Raw genomic sequence first — 20,178 nt, 5'->3', positions numbered from 1 at the left:
GTTGGTTGTCAAAGACTCAAAGACTCAAAGCATCTTCCCTGGGAATGTGAGTTTGTGCTAACAGTGTTGGCATGTATCTTTTTTTTTAAGATTTTATTTATTTATTTGACAGAGAGAGAGCCAGAGCGCACAAGCATGGGAAACAGTAAAGGGAGCGGGAGAAGCACGATCCCTAATGAGCAGGGAGTCCGGATGCCGAACTTGATCCCAGGACCCTGGGATCATGACCCGAGCCGAAGGCACACGCTGAACCGACTGAGCCACCCAGGTGCCCCTCTTTTTTTTTTTTTTTTTTAAGATTTATTTATTTATTTGAGAGAGAGAGAGTATTGCAAGCAGGAGGGGCAGAGGGAGAGGCAGAGAAAATCTCAAGCAGACTCTGTGCTGAGCACAGAGCCCAATGCGGGACTCGATCTCATGATCCTAAGATCATGACCTGAGTTGAAACCAAGAGTTGGATGCTTAACTGACGGCGCCACCCAGGTGCCCTGGCGTGTGTCTTATAGAATTCTATTATGGCATTGTTCTTATTCAGTTTTGAACTAGTTTTTTAAGCTATCTGAAGAATGGTACCTATTACTAGTTCTTAATTCATTACTATTCTGTAAGCTCAAACACACGTAATGCTAATATATGTTACAGTTAATTACATTTTTAGGGGGTATTTAGGGTAATCGTTTTCAACCAACAAATAAGGTAACTGACCTAAGTTAGTGAATGAGAATATGGTCTCTGCTGAAACACTTCATTACTGTATTTTTATTGTTTTATATAAATGATAAATATTGATACGATTGTGAGTGACAATTTTTACAAATAGTTTCCCAAAGTCTTTAAATATTGATGGAAGCACACAAACTTTCAGAAAATAAACCATCTGTAGTAAATAACCAGTGTGATCTGAGTGCTCTCGTGTGCCAGAATATTTATTTATATTAAAAATTGTGGAGGCAACTGGGTGGCTCAGTCGCTTAAGGCAGCCAACTCTTGCTTTCGGCTCAGGTCGTGATCTCAGGGTCGTAGGATCAAGCCCCCATTCGGGCTCCGTGCTCAGCTCAGTCTGCTTGAGAGTCTCTCCCCCCCTCCCCCCGCTTGCGCTCATTCTCTCTAAATAAATAAATAAAATCTTTAAAAAAATAAAAATTAGAATTGTGAATATCCGGGTACCTTCATTTCTAGAAAGGTTGTAGCAGAATGAAGCACTGCTTCCTCTGTGCTCTCGTAGCACTTTGTTCATGGAATGTTTCTCCTGGTGTCCATCAGTTGCTTCTGTGCTCCTTGCTACACGGTCCTTCCCACCCCCCCCACCCCCCAGAGCTGAGCATAGTTAATAGGACACATGGTGGTGCTCAATAAATGCTTAGTGAATTGGGTTGAAACAAAACACGTTTGCCATGTTGCCCCCACAATTTTACTTAATGATTCAATGAGGAGTTTGATACTAGACTCAGGAAGTGGAACTGGTGGATGGACAGGAAGGTACGAGGGCAGGGAATACAGGGAAATATCCATTAAGGCAAGAGGTGTTTCGGTTTTCATTTCCTGGTTTCAGTTTTTACTTCAGTTTTACTTCTTCCCACTTCTGAGTGATGACAGTCCACTCAATAGCTCCCTTCCTATTTGTTCTCCTTCATCCTCTGTCCTCCGTGTTTGAGATTTAGAGGGAATAGACATTCCGGTTTTTACTTTGCTTCTCCCTCACCCCCTCAAAACACCACTGTAATGTTGGACAGGGCTGTATCATCTAGGCATTTGGGAACCTAAAAGAACATCTTTTGAATAATTTTTACTCAGCTCTTGTGGGGGTAATGTAGTTAACTTTAGGAATTCCACATTCACTTTGTATCGTGGGAGCTGATGATGGTGCTTTATGACAGAGGAATGTTCGCTGAGATAACAGTTTGGTGAAGTCAGGAGGCTGCCAACATATTTTGTGATTGGGAGTGGGAAAAAAAAAAAAAAAAAACCAAATCTTTCCTATCCAAACAGACAGGGAAACTGGGAAGAAACAAATGTATGTGGGAGAGTAACACTGAATAAATTCAGTGCTGAAATATTAAGCTGCTACTATTCAACAGCTGTGTAGAAACCTGATTACTGGAAGACAGGCACTTTTTTTCTTTCATTCTCATTCATTGATTGAATGAACTTTACATAGAATGTAAAATTCCACCACACGTTTTCAATGACTTATTGCCAAAAGTGTATGTTTAAGTGTATGTCTTCATGATTTGTATACAACCTTTATGTTCTGCTTAGATTTTGCAGAATTGATTCCAAAGGGTTCTCACATCTGTAGGCTGTGGGACAAGGACAGGACTGAATTATGAGACTCCACAGCCACACGGATGGAATTTTCCTACGTTTTCAATTGCTGTACTAATTCTAAGACGAAAATCAGGGGACATTTCACTTTTTTTTTTTTTTTTTAAGATTTTATTTATTTATTTGACAGAGAGAGAGACACAGCGAGAGAGGGAACACAAGCAGGGGGAGTGGGAGAGGGAGAAGCAGGCTTCCCGCGGAGCAGGGAGCCCGATGCGGGGCTCGATCCCAGGACCTGGAATCATGACCTGAGCCGAAGGCAGACGCTTAACGACTGAGCCACCCAGGCGCCCCGACATTTCACTTTTAAACATGTAAGTGGAGGTTCCGCCAGCCCTTTGGTTGTCAGCGCATTATGGAAAGAGCTAGTGTGTGCGCCTGTTACCATGAACATTTGAGGTGATGTGTAGGGTGTCATCTTGTCATTGCAAAAGATTTTTTGAGTAATTGATAACACTCATCAGACAAACAGTATATATGCATACATGATCATGCACATCTTCCAATTTTCTCTTTTACTTATATCAGTTAGGTAAGGTTCAAAATCCTAATGACTTCAAGAAGTTAAGATGCATAAGTTCTTCATGGTTATGAGATCTTAGAAAGCCAGCCAGACTGGAATTCATTGTGAAAAGGAATATGAAAAGAGGCAATGGCAGAAGCATGGGATTTACAAAGACTAAAAACAAACAAAACCCCCCGGAAACAACCCCCAATACTCTAAATGTCCCCAATTTCATAAGCGCCACTTACTCTTTCATGAGCTAGCTGGAGATCATCCCCAAATCTTAAAAAGGCGTTTAGAGTTATATCATCCTCTGAATAAAATATGCAATAACCAGGAGGAAAGCTGAGCAGTTTAAACTAAATGTTGCCTCACGCTTAAAATGACAACTCTTGCAGATTTCGAGCAGGCAGATGAATACTTGAGCAGAGCATGAGGTGAGTACGGTGTTAATAAAAAGAGCAGTAACAATGAATCCAGATAGAGCTGGTCCGAATGAAATGGTTTTCTCTGATTAGGAAACCCGATCTGAGATGATGGTAACCAGAAATCCTGGCAGAATACCATTTTGAGACTAAGCCACCTGGGCACTGGTGATCGGCTCTGGTTTTGCTATCGCCCTGGGAGAAGATTCGAGCAACACTATGAGAGAGGAAGAGTCTCCTGGTTTCCACACGAACCACTCACCAGGAAGATTTTACAAAATTAACGGGAACATCTATTCCCCTGAACTTGGCAATTTAGAGAAGAAACCAGGCCGTGTGTGAGGAAGGAGGTAGGGTGGGCGGCTCTGTTATTTCTAGTGGTTGTTAACAGGCTAGGTGAACTATGAAGACAAACACATCTGGAGGAGGATTAAAATGGCTATCTGCAAATGAAAGCAGGGGAAAACATCCACGAGTTACTAGATGAAGAGAAACGTAGCAAACAGTAGGGACCTCGGGTGGCTTTGTGAGTGCTAAGCTAGCTGTACCTGAAAAAAAGCAAGGATCATGTATTTTACTTCTGTTATATCTGACCTAGCACAAGCCTAGGGCGGAAAACAGAGTTTACGTTCAGTCTATTCTCATTGGTTGATAAGTGTATGGTTTACCGCAAGTGACAGAAAGCCTGGGGCTCTATGTTTTGCCTTCTCTTCTCGGCTGGAGATAACCATTTACATCTCAAGACAATTCTTCTAAAAAAGACTGAAAGGTTTTTTAAAAACAAACAAACAAAAACCCCAAACAAAAAACAAACAAACACAACTACTGAAGGGTTTTTTCCCCCCTGACTTGGGTCTCATGCTATTTGATCAATACTATAAATAGCAGACCTTGAAGGAGTTGTTGGAATTTGAAGATGTGTTCATCAGGGGGACCTAGTAAGAAATACATGCAAAAAAAGCACAGCCCTGATATAAGCTTACAAACCAAACTGTGGGAAAGTCAGAGAATTAAGCAGAAAAATTAATATGATAGTATACGTATCTTTCTTTCTTCTGTTTGAATTGAGATCTATGGAGGGTACTTTAAGGGTATTGGGTACAAGTATTCTGATGATAGGTAGAATACTTGAGAATGATTAGTAGATGTTGAGTGAAAAGTGATGCATATTTTGAAGGTCAAAATGGAATATATATGCACTACTCATACCTGAATACTATCTGATGTTAAATACTTAAAATATTGTGTTGGCTATGGTGAAGCCCTATACTCAAAACTGTTATTAAAACCAACTTGGAATAACAGCGAATGGGTCCTTATCATCCGAGACATTCTTGTGGGTTCATTACTTAACACCTCAGTGTCTACCATGTTTCAACAGTTTTCCTCTAGTCTTTCTTTAAAACAAACAAACAAACAAACAAAAAACCCCAAAACAACCCCATTGCTGGTATTAATCTCTACTGGTATTAATGCTGGTATTAATCTCTACTGTGAGAAAGTCCTTTTTGGTATTTCTTCCATTGCAACTTGAAGTCCTAACCTTGCCAACTGTATTTATTCTGTCCTTGGAGGAGCTGAAGAACATTTGATCAACTGTCTTTTTGAATAAATAACTCTACAGATTGCTTTTCATCTTTCACTCTTCCCCTCACTCTCCCCACTCAAGCGCCATTTTTCCAGTTCATGAACTATCTTTATTGTTTTTTCTGAGTTCTGAAGTTGTCCATATATCTGAATCTGTCTGTACATAATTTAGTACCTAAACACCTTGGATTTTTCAGGACAATGATGTTTTGTTTTTGGTCAGGAAACCACTACCTTTTTTCCTGCGGCTCAGGAAAGGAAATAGTCCTTCTAGATATGTTAGTCCCAGATTTCAAAATTATTGTGATTAGATTTTATACAAACTGAAAAGGATACTCTTTGAGATTTGATTATTAAAATGATTTAAAAGTTAAGAAAAGGAGAATTTAAAGGAAGCTGCTTTTTACAGAGGAAAGAATAGATTTTGGAACACCTGTGGTTGGAACCTGGATTTTCTATATAGTAATATGATGTTAATATAATCTCCTTAAGCCTCTATTTCCATGTCTCTAGGATGGGGCTCTGCACAGTTGTGGGGACAATTAAATAAGATAATTATACAAAGAGGCTTGCACTTAGTTGTTCAATATTCATTGAGTTAGCATTACTGTGAAAACACTAACACCTCAACACAGAGTACAGTATTCTGGGCTTCTCTACCTGAAAGCATTTCTTCCTTCTTGGAAATATGGAGCTCTCTAATGGATGGAGATAGTAAGGAAAATGGGAAGCATCATTTACAAAGATGAGAAGTCAATGCATTGATTGAATGAAGAAACAAATGACTAGTAATTCATGGAAGAAAAGCTTGCCAAGAACATCCCAAGAAGAAAATTTTAATTGGAAAAACATTATACTTAGTTAGCATCTTGGTACCATGAACTATTTTAATCCATTTCAATACCTGATCAATAATTTTAGCAGTTGCCCAAACACATCAGATAATTAAAGAGAATTTTTCCTTTTGGTTTTACTTCTGGAGAGCTAACCTTATAGACTTTTTGTTAGGTAAACAGTAAAAAAAAAAAAAAATCACTTACCAAGGATTAATATAAAATGCCAAAAGATAATCAGTCCAAAGACATGAGGGTAGCAGGGTTAAGAAAGCAAATATACTCCTACGCCTGTGAGCATTAATAGATATAACAGATGTAAAGATGAAAAAGTGGCAAGAGTTAGTAACATAAACTGTGAACAGATATCAGTAAATTACCTACTGGGATCAATTAAAATGACAAGCATCTTAATTACAATTACATATTATTCCATTCTGTGAAATTGAAACGCGAAGGCTTACGTGCTATCATATTGCCAACACCAGTTTTATTCGCACACATACATATTGTAATCAGATATATTCCTTTCAACTTATTTTGTGTCAATTAGTCTGCTATTAAGTGATTACATTTTACATTCAGTTAAATGAGGTCTTAAATGCCTCATTAGTTGTCTCTTATTCTTGGATATTATTACCTTTGCCACGCTTGAACCTATTTTAAGGAACCATTATAGCATCATTCAATTGCCAACAGCGGCTTGTGTGAGGAAATATCAACCAACGGTCAATTTCTGCCTATACCAATTCTGGCAGAGACCCCAAGCTTCTGGGATGCATTCTTACAAAGCTGCACTCCTAGGTGTGACTTTCTATATTACTTCTAGTTTAAGTTCATACACCATCGCTGAAAAATAACCCTTAAAACAGAGCTATGGAAGGACGCTCAGGTATCAATGATTCAAGACAAGTAGCTCATGAAACTGCCTGGTCCATAATCTGATTAATACTGACCTGAGTGGGAGCAAAATTATCGCGCTGTACTTTACTTCTAATTCAGTCTGCTGATTTAAAAAGCGTGGTGTGAATACAATTTCAGGTATGCAAACCACGTGCAAAATAGAACGTTCATTAACGTAGATTTCAACATGTCCTATGGCTGGCTGGGTCTGTAGGTACACTGAGAACTAGGAGGGGAGATGCTGTCACCTTGTCACTTTCATTACTACAGGTTCCCAGGGATATATCTGTTCTGTCCGCCAGTACATGCCGGTACTGGCAAAACCATCTTTGCCAAGAGCAGGAGGAGAATTTTCTAGATTTTTCTAGAAAGGTCCTGAAGTGAATTCTCTTTTGCCTTAGCTCTCCCATAACTGACGTCCCATATTCTATCAGTCGTGACTGATTGTGCAGTTAGTCAATACACAGCTGCCCTGAGTCCCAGGTATAATTGGATCAATTCCTAGATGGGCTGTTCTTCACTGTTTTGTGACTGGGCCTTTTTAAAGGGTGAGCCAGACAAGAAACAAAGATCAGTGAATTAGTCTCTTAATCTTGGCAAGAGTGTTAATATATCTGAACAAACCTAGAAATGTTTACTAACTTTCCACTGTCGAGAGGTTATGGGTTTTCTTTCTTCACAGTTGGATTAATTGTAGTTTAATAGCAAAATTCCATTCAGGCTAAAATTTAAAAATAGTACAACATATTGTCTTATTGAAAAGAATCCTATTTCAACTAGACTTCCCACTGCTAGATGCCCACTCAAGGAAGCCGAAGTTATATTCCAATTAAAGCCCTCCCTCCCTCATTGATTCTGTAAAGTTTCTAGTCTCACCTATCTATTTCTTGAAGATCACCATTTTGGGGGATTAGGAAAACAAGAAGAAGAAAAAAAGACCATTTACCAAGGATTAACATGAAATGTATACATTTAAATAAATGTGCTTTGCATTGTGGCTTGCAAAAGAAACAAACCTGATCATGTAAGCAGTGCCAGCTTTGTATTAAATGGTTACTTCATTAGCAATTTTGTTGGGTCTCCATTGTAGCTGATAGCATTGTTAATTCTCATGTATCAGTGTTAAGGTATAATGTCAAACAATTTAATCTCCTGACAATGCTTTCTCAATTCTCCAAATACCTCCTCCCTCTAGGTCCTTAAGATTCAAGCATGGGGAAAAAAATAAGGCCAGGTTTTCCCATGGGACCTCACTGCCTTTGATATTTATTTACCTATAAGTGTAAGAGCTGAGAGGCCTGGGCTGAATATGTCTACTCGATCCTGAACAGAAGTGGGGCTCATATTCTCAGGCACTGAAATGTCAGTTTGAAATAGAGATGCTTCTCTCTCTCCTGTTACTTCGCTGGGGTCTGTCCTGTGCCTTCGCCACCACTTACGCGTTCAGTGTGACTCCTGCACTGAAGCCCTTCTTCAGCACGGTTTGGGGCTACATCCATGCCTGTGTTAGTCCTTCGTTTAATATAGTAACAACTCAGCCGACTAAGACATTTTCTCTACTTCGTAACTGCAGTAAACCTATATAAACTAATACATTCAGGGAAAAAAATCTAACCTTGGAAAGTCAACTCTCACCAAAATTGTGAAAGGACAATCAGACAAAACCATGTATCCCCCAAAGGGAGTCAAATAAAGTTTGGAGCACACACACAGCATAGATAAGCTCTCTAGAGCCTTGTTGCAAAGTAATGCTCACCAGTTGTATGGAAGCTTTCCATCCCTCTCCAAAGAAGCAAAATTGACGAAAGTTCCTGCTCCGCATTCCCTGTTTGAAAGGAACCACAAAATCAAGGTTACTGCTTGATGGAGCACTCTTTTACCTTGATATAAAAGAAAGCCTTTACTGGCTTATCATCACAGCATTAAATTAAAAAAAAAAAAAAGCTAATATAAGTTCCACGTGTTCCTCTTTCACATGCAATACAAAATAGAAAGATAAAAACGTTTTTCATAAGGTTGCACATGCTCTAATCAAGTTATTTGAAGCCAAGAGGATTTGGTTTACAATCCTTTCCAAAGGGCACTCGTGATCCTAACATAAATCTTTGAACTATTTGGGGTATAGTATTTTTCACAAAGCCTCCTAGCCTGAGGGTTTTCTGTTTTTAGCACCTATTCTTTGTGGGGTTGTTTTTAAAGCATTTTGATTTCCTCTCTAAAATGACGGTGGATCAATTTGGATTATTTTCTTCCTCCAAAGTTTTCCCCTCATGTCGGGATGCCCATGTGATTTATCACTTGAGATAAGAGTAAAAAGAGTGAGACATATGGAAACAGATGGGCTTAGCAGTGCCTGTTATCCAAAAGGTTGCCTATTAATCTGTCAGTGGAAAATATTGTTGAAGTTTTTTTTTTCCAGAAGTGGAAGACAAAGGTAAACATATTCTCATGCCTTCTCCACCTTTACCTAATGTCATGGATAAACAACACAGCTCATGGGGGTTCATGCATCTCATTTCCCCCCTAGATGAAATTGATGGACTTACTCAGAATTGAAGCAGAGATTTTGACATTAATTGGCACATCTGCTAATAACTTTGGTGATCTCCCTGTTCTTATTACTGTGTTCTAAGAACGGTTTTCTTCTTTCAAAAATGCACTAATATATTGTTATACCATGCTGTGTTATAAATTACACATCATCAATTAATTTTACTCTGTCAATTTCCCATATATAGGATTTATTTTATCCTGTAATTCAACGGTTCTTACCTGGGGTTCAGGGATAGAATTTAGAGCTCCATGAACACAGTGGGGGGAAGTACTCTTGTTTTCACAACCTCTAACTGAAATTTAGCGATTTTTAAAATTATTAAAGTAGGCAACAAGCCAAAATAATATCATCAGTACTGGCAAGATTGCTAACCACAGAAACTGCAGATGTTTTTCTATAATGAACCTGCTGCAGATATGGAAGTATTGTTCATATTCATCACTCTGATGAAATTATGAGAGTTATTAGACACCCTACTAAATATTATCTAAATATATTAATAAAGAAGGATGTAATGCATTTGTTTTTTAAATACTCTGATTACCATGTTTTCATATAATTCATTTCTTTTTAATCTTATGTATTTTATTTTTTGCACTTAAAAAGAAAGCATTATTCTTAGAAGAGATCCACAGGCTTAATCAGATTGCCAGAAAGGATCATGGCACAAAAAATGTGAAGAATCTCTGCTCTAATGGTCAGCTGGCTGAAGTAGAACCACTTCTCCTAAGCATCTTGCTGTATGCACCACAGAGAATGCTCCTGGAATTGTACCCATTACCACACCTGCTACCACCCCCTCCACTATTACTATTATGAGCTAACATTTACTGCATGCTTCCCAATTATGGCATTATTGCTCCTAACCATCCACTAATGTAGGGGTTAGTCTCATCTCTTCTTGATATACATTCTTTCCCTTGCTTCCAGGCTACACACTTTCTTAGTTTTTCTTGCACTCCACTGGATGCCTCTGGCCAGTTTCCTTTGCTCTTATCTTTTTTTTCCTCCCTGAAAATCTTAATATTAGATTGTTCTGGTGCTTAATGCAGGGCCCTCTTCTCTCATTTACTCGCACTCCCTCCGGTAAAGGAGAATTTCATCCAGTCTATTGCTTTAATACCACGTATATGCTAACAACTCCCAAACTTATATCTTCAGTCCAGACTTGGCTCCTGAACATCAGACTTTTATATTCAATTGCCTACTCCACACCTGCGCTTGCAGTCATCTCAAACATAACATTTCCAAGACTGAAGTCTTGATGCTCCTCCAACTCTGTAATCTTCATCTGGAATCCTATTTCCGTTGATGGCAACTCCATCCTTTCAGTTGCTAGGACCAAAACCCTTGGAGTCATCTGTGACCCTTATTCATTTCCATTTCAAGTGCGATCTGTTAGCAAATGCCCTCAGCAAATGCCTCTATTTTCAAAATATATCCAGAATCTGATCATTTCTCCCCACCTTTATTGCTGTGACCTTGGACTAAACCACTACCATCTCTAGCCTGGGTTACACTAATGGCTGCCCCCATTAATATGCCTGCTTCGCCTCAATACAGACTATTTTCTGATGTAAGTCGGCTCTTTTGCCCCAAGTCCTGCAATGGCTTGACTCAGAATAAAAGCAAGAAGTCTTTACAATGGCTTACAAAGCTCTGTGTGATCTGACATCATCTCCTGCTGCTCCTCCCTTCATTTCCTCTGTGTTAGCTGCACTAACCTTCCTGCTACTGTTTGAACATGTTCCTGCCTCAGGGCCTTTGCACTGGCTCTTCCCTCTACTGGGCATACTCTTCTGCCAGAAAACAAATGACTAACTCCATCATATCGTTCACATCTTTTCTCAAGTATTATCCTTTCAGTGAGATCTATCCACCTCCCAGAGCTCCTGTCCGTATAATCCGCACACCTGTACTGCTAATTTCCCTTACTCTACTCTATTGTTCTTCTCTTACTGTCTGCTCACATACAACGCTGTTTTTATTGTCTATCTCCTCCGTTAGAATACGAGCTCCATGAAGGCAGAAATTCTTGTCTATTTTATATACTATCATATCTCAAGCATCTGGAAGAGTCTGACACATAGCAGGTGTCTATTAATATTTATCAAAATATCCACTAATATTTATTCAAACTACTGAATGAAGTTTCAGTAAACTGCACAAAGTTACATAGATTATAAATTAGGATTTGATCCCAAGGAGTGTAATTTCAGAGATCTCTATGCTAGCCACAATGTGGTACCACCTTCCTCCTTATCCTTCTAAGATTTGTTTAAATGCCAACAGTCATAAAGCTTGATTTTTATATTCAGAACTAATCTCTTTTCTCTACATTCATGGATTCTCATTTTTATCTCCTTTCTGGGGCAGGTCAGTTTATACCTTTAAATATATTTCTTTATGTGCATATCTCCAGCTACATTCTAATTTCCTAGTGGACAGCTTGGGTATCTGATTTTTATTTAATTGTGCCAGATAAGACACTGATTAGATCACTATTGGATGGATAAATTTATTTATGACTAGGCAACTGATAGAACTCTGAGAAAGAAGAAGGATGTTGATTGACAATTCAGCAGGCTAACATTGGGTAAATATAATTTGAGCCAAATTTCCCAAACCCAGCAGTATTCAACAAGGCAACAATTTTAAAGAGAATTGATGGATTGTTCTGATAATATAGGGGACCACTGAAAGTACTTGAGAATGTGCTTTGATAAAAAATGCATCAGTGCTCAAAGGAATAGGGAATCACCAAAATCATAAATCAAAAGTCTTTTCTAGCTGCAAGAAAAATGAAAACTGCCTGAACTCTGAGTAGTAGAAAAAAAACTAATACGAGACTTCAAATGGACCTAATCATAAACTCTTCAAATGTTTTCTGATAAAACAGCTTTGGCAGAACTGATGAGGAGAGGAACTTTTTTTCTTTCTTGTGATCTCTCCATACATTCACTCCTTTCATTAATCATACTGAGTAGCCAGAAATCTTTATTTTACTCCAAAGTATGTTTGAAAGTATCCAAATGTCATTAATGGATTCCTTTGTGTGGGTTTCTTAAAATGACAAGACTGATAGTAAGAGGTCTGGATTTGTGTAAGCCATCCTTTGCTTTGTCATTTCAATGGTCATGTTTTCTAAAATAACATTTAGAAGTCTACTTAGAAAACACACAAAACAGACACTGAAAACCGAAATCAAACTTACGGCTATACAATTTAGATATTAAATTAAAACATTTTAATATTATTAAAATAATTATACATTACATTTACAAATTAAAGTATAAATTAAAATACTTTAAAAGCCCTGCTATACTATTTCGATCTGCAAAAGCAGACCTATAGGATAAATTAAAATATTTTAAAGCCCTTGGGTAAAAGGTCTACCAAACTGAACTTACCTTGCCATCTGGAGGTGCTTTTTCCTCAGAATGATAAGGGTCACGAGCAGCAGTCCAATTAACAGTGTACTGAGGATGGCCAGTACCGAGATGACTACCACATTGGGGTTCATCTCTGTAACTGAAGAGAAAAGCCATGCATTTTCATTATAACTTCCATTACACAAAACACAGAACCACTCATCATTTTCCATTGATTTTTAACAGCACTGAACGTATAATGATGACAATAACAGCAACAATAATGTTTCTCCTAGCCGACAATGACCTCCTGCTGGTCAAATACAACCTAGTAAAGTAGATTGATAAATGGCGTTCAGGTACCTGGCAGAGTTGTGTCCATCACAAGGGCTTACATTCAGAATGTTCTTAGCCAGGAGAACTATACACTGTGAATAAATCAAAGCCTGGATCATAGTTTAAATTCCTTTGAAAATTAAAAAAATCTAGAGGTCATCTTATTACTGTTTAAGGTTTTCAGAAGTTTAGATGGAGAGTGGCAGGTTTTCATTTTACGCCCACGACTTTAAAGCCAGAAACCACAACTGTATATTTCGCTCACAACTAACAACGTATATGAAAAAGGCACTAGCAAGCTAGCATCTGCTGCAGCACTTAACACGTCTCTAGAAGCAGGCGCTCTGATGATCTGTAACCATATGTCGAGTGGTTTTCCATCTGCACAACTCAAGAGATTAAACCTATTAATAAGTCGTGGGGCCTTTAAGAACAGGGGCTGTGTCCCTTCCCTACACTTTATATGGGGACTGCTATGGCCCATGCACACTAAAAGTGGGAACACATATCAAATGTTTTTATAAAACTCTTAACCAGAGACCGACTAGAGCAGGGGAGAATGATACACCATCCTCTGCTTTGATCATAAAGTCACAGAACTGGCCGGCGCGTTCAATCCCTAAGACTCTGTGCGTTTGCCACCTCCCATTTGGGCCAGCACGACTCCTATTCATGGGCAGAGTGACTGAACAGAAAGAACATTAGACTTAGGGTCAGGAGGCCTTCAGGTTCATTTGACTACTAACTGCCATTCGGAGAAGCTATTTTATCTGTCTCTCTGGGCTTCATTTTCCTCACTTGTAAATAAGTTTAACACTATACCTGTTTCACCAGGTTGCCGTAGCAATGACAAGGAATAGCGAACAGGAAAGGCTACTTGGAATGGTGTACAGGTCATAGAACTGAGAGACCGTTAATATACTTTGCGGGTCCATCTTTGGTGCCCTCTTCCGGAAAAATAAAAATTTAAAACAGAAAACAAACAAAAGGCCACTCTAGTCAACACCGAATAGAGCGGCTACATACACGATGAATGCAACAGAAATGAAAATGCCCCCCGTAAAGGGATCATGTGACACTGCGAGCGGCTGTATTACAGGGGGCTTCGTGGCGGGTCTCAGACCGCAGGATCAGCCTCCAACAAACAGGGCAGTAACACATATAACTCAGAAGAAAAAAAAAAAAAAAAAAGGAAGCACCATTATTCTAGAGCTTCCATTAATTTCTAATTTCCCCCCTTATAGTTTGGCTTCATTGGGAACTTCCCCACTTTGACCCAGGAATTTAGTATTGTCATTGCTTGACCAGGGACGGCTAAGGGCCAAGGCGACAGCAGACGAGCCCGAGTGGATCAGGGTACTGTGGCCACCGCTGGGGAGGAGGATGAGGCCGGTGGCGTGGACAGGAGCTGCTATGACTCACACGGCGTGTGTTAGGGCTTTAGGCACTTCATTTCTATGCCTCATTACAGCTCAACAGGGGACGTATATTACAATTCCAGTTTTGCAGATGAGAAAACAGAGGTTCAGAGATGGTAAATGTCTTTCCCTCAATCACACAGCTAGTAAGCGCCGTGAAGGGCTCCCTGCCCCCAGAGCCTGGAATGTTTCCGCGGAACATGGTTCTATTAAAAGGATAGAGTACCTGTATTTGAAAGGAAAACAGAAGGAGAATCGAGAATGCTAAAACCTCCAAGGACAGCGGATTCCACGAACGCAAGTAATTACCCATTGTTGAGACGGCTATGAACGTGGGGACACTGGGGCTGTTGTGGCTGAAGCTGGTGACACTACAGTTGTAGGCAGTGGCGGGAAGGAGGCTGGAGATGGTCACAACGTGAGAGGAAACAGAAATCGGCTCCTGGAGACGCAGAACATAAGACAGATGTCATAGTATCTTCATCTGTTTTGTGTTTTTTTTAGGCTGTTTTTCAGAGTTGAGTGGGGAATGAACAAACAGAGTAAAACATTTAAAAGATGCGAGAGGATAACAGTGAAAAATAAGTTTCCTTCTTTCCCTACTTTCTATCTACCCAGTTCTCTTCCACGGAAGGAGCTGTTGTTGTCAGGGATTTTTTTTTTTTTCCCTTTCGATCTGTATTTTATGGATGTGAAAACATAAGATACAGCTAAGCAAAACTTAAGTGATAACGTGGCTTACATATCATGCTGCTTATGTTTTACTTGGTTATCAGTATATTTTGGTGCTCTTCTCATATCAGCACAGAAAAAGCTGATTTATTCTTCCTAAGGGCTGTGTAGAAATTCACCGAAAGGACCTACTTTTTTTTTTTTTTAAAGATTTTTATTTATTTATTTGACAGAGAGAGAGACAGTGAGAGAGGGAACACAAGCAGGGGGAGTGGGAGAGGGAGAAACAGGCTCCCCGCGGAGCAGGGAGCCCGATGTGGGGCTCGATCCCAGGACCCTGGGGTCATGACCTGAGCTGAAGGCAGATGCTTAATGACTGAGCCACCCAGGCGCCCCTGTTGCCTCTGATTTTTTGCTATTGCGAACAATGCTACAGCAAACAAAATTTTAAATTATGGGAACAAACATATATGGACACACACTCACTTAATACATGGATGTGTGTATGCATGTATACACATACATACTTATACACAAAACCTGTGTGTGTGTATTCATAGGTGTGAATGTACATGCATATAGGGATACTCATATTTCCAGCAGCTGAATGGTGCGTCGTAAAGTTGAATATTTTTCAAAATTTTGAAAGTGACTGACAAATTGTCTTCTTTTAAATTTTTCATTTTTTAAAGATTTTATTTGTTTATTTGAGAGAGAGAAAGAGAGCATGACTGGTGGGGGGAGAGGCAGAGGGAGAGGGAGAGGCAGGCTCCCCACTGAGCAGGGACCCCGAAGTGGGGCTCAATCCCAGGAACCCGGGATCATGACTTGAGCCAAAGGCAGACACTTAATCCACTGAGTCACCCAGGTCCCCCAACAAATTGTCTTCTATAGACATTTTCCAAGTTATCCTGCTGCCCTGTGTGTGACAACATCTCTTCTCCTACACTCCTTCCAATCCAATATATTTGTAAACTCTTTGAGTTTTTCCAGTCTTATTAATGGAAATTGCACCTCATTGTAGATTCATTTTGCATTTCTTTTACTGTGAGTGAACTTGATCATCTTTTCATATGTTTAAGTGTCTTTTGTGTATATTTTTATTTATTTATTTTTAAAGATTTTATTTATTTACTTGCCAGAGAGAGAGAGTATAAGCAGGGGGAGTGGCAAGGAGAGGGAGAAGTAGACTCCCTGCTGAAGAAGGAGCCCGATGAGGGACTCGATCCCAGGATCCTGGGGGTGTGACCTGAGCCGAAGGCAGACGCTTAAGTATCTGAGCCACCCAGGTGTCCCTTGTGTTTATTTTCTATGAAATATTTGTTTTGGGCTATTGGTCTTCATTTTTTTTCTATTTGTAGTTGTTCTTTGTATATTAAGGACACTACCCCCTTTGTCTGCATTCTCAGCTTTTAAATCACATCCACCCAAGGCACAGCAACTTTGTGTTCTCAAAAACATTTAACATTAACCTATCCTTGAGTAGAACAAATTGTTAATTTGGTGGGCCAGTGGTTAGACCAGTGGCAAGTACCACAGTACAATATAAAAATATGAGCCAGCATAACATTCTTTTTCAAAACAGGTATCTGAAACACTCCTGCCTAAAGAGATGAGAGCCGTCAGCACTTATTTCCAATTCCACCTCTTTCACTGTTCTATAAAAGAATGATTCTAAGGAAAGACTTCTGCTAGCAAGACTGTTATAGTAAGTGGCTGCATAACCATTGTTTTCTTAAGGGGAGGGGTTACTATAGGTGCAGAGAAGAAAATCCGCTACCTGCAAAATAGTTATTTCCAAAAAGGATTCTTAGAATAGAAAAAGAAAAAGATGAGCTCTTCAGTATAAATCAAAAAGAGATACGTTTGTACGAGAGAATATCAAAAGGAGAAAGAAATCAAAGCAAATTATCTTACACTCGTATGAAAAGATTCCTACTCCCAGAAATCCTTTCTTCTTTTCAATCTCATGAACTGCATTATTTAAAAAGCATCAATTATTCATGTGCATAGAATTAGTCTGTACACTGCATTTTGTGACATCCCTCACAAACTTGACCTTTCCCTTCCATGTCTGGCTGTAATATATTTCTTTTCTTGTGGTTTTGTTACCCTTGGAGCTACTGGTTCATCTCCCTCCTTCCCTTCGGTTTGACCCGGTGAATAACTCAGCAGTCATTCTATCTGCTATTTGCGATTCTAAAGCTTTAATAATCTCCTCTCTCAACCTTCATTTTCCCAAGCAAAATTGTCCTCCTTACTAACTAGAAATAGTACCTTCTTTAAATTCTCTTAGTAGAATGGATCTCTCTAATGGCACCTGCGTTTCACCTTAATTATCTCTAGATGGATGCAATATCCATAACTACATGAAAACAATTTTAAAGGCAAGTATTGATTCTAACATTTGTATCACACATAGAACCTTCCACATAGCTGACAATCAGTTCATATTTGTTAAGTTATATTTTATATGACAGTGTCTATCCCTTTGATCGATCTAATGGCAATAGGAAAAATGAACCCCTTCCAGTCCTCAGTATGACCCAGGGTGACTAAGGATTAGGGACAAAAGATACATGCAAAGATGGAAATCAACTTGGCAATTTGGCAAATTGGTTCTTATATTTAAGGCTTGCCCTAAGCCGACTGCTAATTTCTATCCTTGAAACACAAAAGTGCAAGTGAACTTTTGTTTTCATTTTCTGTAGTTTAAACAAATAAAAGATTTTAATTTACTTAGATTATTAGCCTTAATCAAAATGAACTCAGACAAGGACAATCAAAAAGCAAAGTACCTGGAGTTTTGTTTCTTGACTCGAGCCAACTGGTTGACAGAAGACTTCAAAGAAATCAGCTACTCCCTCTTCCACCCACAGCAGAGTCACCGAAGTCTGGGTTTTATTCACGGCAAACAGTGATTTTGGGGGAGCTGGTTCTGAGCAAAGGCAGAGTTTTAAAAAATTTCATTTAATTTAATACATTCTTTCTTCTTCCCCCGATTGGCAGGATAAAACAGGCAAAAAAAAAAAAAAAAAATTCCCAAATACAGGTAGTTAAGAGCACCATCAAAATGTTACATTATTGCTTTTGAAATATGTCCCAACACGGTTGTCATCTAACTTGGGAGGCAGATTATTTTGCCTTTTTCTCCCCCTTCCATTTTATACTTCCCTTTTTGGAACACTTCTGTTTTCTACTTCAGCTTTACTATATCCATAATCTATTAATAGTTTTTGTGTCATCTGCACTGGAACTAGCCGTGCCCTGATAATACAGAACTTTCTGCAGGAGAAACAAAAATCTGTACTTAGAGGGCTGAGAAAATGAAAGTAGTTTGCTCCCATCTAATGGAGACATTCAGTCTGGTACTTAGCCAAAAACCTGTCTTCCTTTTCTGGAGACTATTTGGAATAGTTTAGTCCGAGGAATGGCTTCTTGAAAATTCAGTCGAAATTAGGAGGGGTAAAGCTAAACAGATAGGATTTTTTTTTTTTTTTTAAGAAAAGGATTAATGGAGGGGGACTGGATGGTTAACAAAATATTAGAGGACTGATTTCTTTATCTTCTTCTTTTAGACATTTAATCTAGATCAATAAATTAATCCATTAGTCAAGTAAACTGTGCCCTTTCGTACTCATTTCCAGTAAGTGAGTCACGGGATTTGTTAGCTTCAGACCAAACCCCTGCCTGTTCCCCAGTTTTAGGAAGTGGTCTTGTGTCTTGTTCCCCCATTCCTGAATCTCTCCTACCCTCCTCCCTGTCATTTGGGTGTTTTCTTTCCCTTGAATTCCTCCAATACACAAAGCCCTATGCCTGAATCCCGGTGCTTCAGCCAGAGTCCCTGCTACCCTGTGTCAGACGTCTTTAACATTGCTTATTTGAACATACTATAGCTAGCTATCAGGTTCATGGAACATCAGACTCTGCCCACGTGTGGGTCCCTGTCGGACAACATGCTGTGTGCTTGTTACTTGGATTTCTTTTTATTATTTGTCCCATGCTCCGAAGTCTGTTCTCTAGCTCCTGGATTTTAGCAGTGCTTGAAGAAGCCCCTGAAGCCTTTAACATGTCCATGATCTTTGCGTGGGAAGGCTTGGATCTTCTTTCTAGACTATCATCATCATGGCCCTATTCAGAACCAGGCAGTATGTCAGAACCGTCCTTCATGTGATTTATCACAGGCAACTTAAATTTGTGTCCAACTAAAAAGAAGCCGTTTTCTTTCCAGAGACAACTCGACGAGGTTGGGCAGAAGAGTTGAAGGAGGAAAGGGGGGTGGGGTTCAACTTGCACAGGCGTAATTCACAACAGATGTCAGGACCCCTTTCTCATTTGCACTGAATCGTCCACTCCCCCAAACGTTGTACTGTTGTACTGTCTCACTTCCCCTCTGATGAAAACTGTTGATGAAACATGGGGGCAGCTTCCACTGCCCACATCCTTTATAACTGTCACTGCAAATAGGTGTGAGTCAGAGGGTAGGTCCTCCAGTGATTCTGACTCGTGCAGAGCTTGAATCTTTGGAGGCAAGTATGAGGTTGTCTGGGGCAGAGATGGATGATTTTTAGGCTGAACCTTGGTTTTTTCTCTTTACAAAACACACATGAGAGAATTGCCCCTCACAGTGAGTCTCCTGCACTGATTAGATTCCTTAGGACAGCTATGTATTTTTTTTTTTTTTCCTGATGGGTAGATAAACTCAGGTTAGCTATCCAACATGAACATTGCCCAAGTCCTGATCTCCAGCTCCAACATTTTACACATGCCTTTCCAATCACCTACCCTCCATGTTTCCTAATGAGCACCCCCATTCGTTCCCTTGTCTGGGCTGACAAGCTTGAGGCTCTTCTCTGGCTTCTCAAGTGCCAGAGAGCGTATCTTTAAAGAATTCTTGTCATCTCTTCATTGTGTCTATTCCTTTTATTATATTGCATGTTCAGGCTTTTGTCATCACACTTTATCAATCATTACAACAGCCTCTTCATTCTTTTTTCCTGCTCTTAATCAGTTCTTTCTTCATTTGTCAATGAGGGCTTAAATCATCTTGAAACACCACTTTGCTCACGTTAAGTCCTATCTGTGTAATCATCTATTGTGATCAACGACTACTGCATCAAATCCAAATATGCCAAGTGTTAAAGATCCTACTTACATAGGCCACATATTACCCATCCAGCTTCACCACCAACCCTCCCACACAGAAATGCTTCCCCTGGTAAAGCCAGTTTTCTCACTGACTCTCATAC

General features: G+C 39.4%; 1 protein-coding gene across 3 annotated transcripts in view; it reads right to left on the bottom strand.

Annotated features, from left to right (window-relative positions):
- PTPRO (protein tyrosine phosphatase receptor type O) overlaps nucleotides 1-20,178 on the bottom strand; it is a 234,987-nt gene that overhangs the window by 29,865 nt on the left and 184,944 nt on the right. For 2 of the 3 annotated variants that reach the window (XM_032391763.1, XM_032391766.1), the window contains exons 13-17: nucleotides 17,728-17,867; nucleotides 14,567-14,699; nucleotides 12,543-12,663; nucleotides 8,335-8,403; nucleotides 5,883-5,966 (exon numbers count right to left, since the gene is read on the bottom strand). In XM_032391763.1, the coding sequence (XP_032247654.1) occupies nucleotides 5,883-5,966; nucleotides 8,335-8,403; nucleotides 12,543-12,663; nucleotides 14,567-14,699; nucleotides 17,728-17,867 (547 nt within the window). The remainder of the gene's footprint in view (nucleotides 1-5,882; nucleotides 5,967-8,334; nucleotides 8,404-12,542; nucleotides 12,664-14,566; nucleotides 14,700-17,727; nucleotides 17,868-20,178) is intronic. The other variant, XM_032391765.1, reaches the window with a different exon arrangement.

This window comes from Phoca vitulina, unplaced genomic scaffold (assembly GCF_004348235.1).
Source record: "Phoca vitulina isolate PV1807 unplaced genomic scaffold, GSC_HSeal_1.0 scaffold64, whole genome shotgun sequence".
NCBI classification, from domain to species: domain Eukaryota; kingdom Metazoa; phylum Chordata; class Mammalia; order Carnivora; family Phocidae; genus Phoca; species Phoca vitulina.
The sequence above is the reverse complement of the archived record's forward strand: the minus strand, read 5'-3'. Positions and strand labels throughout refer to the sequence as shown.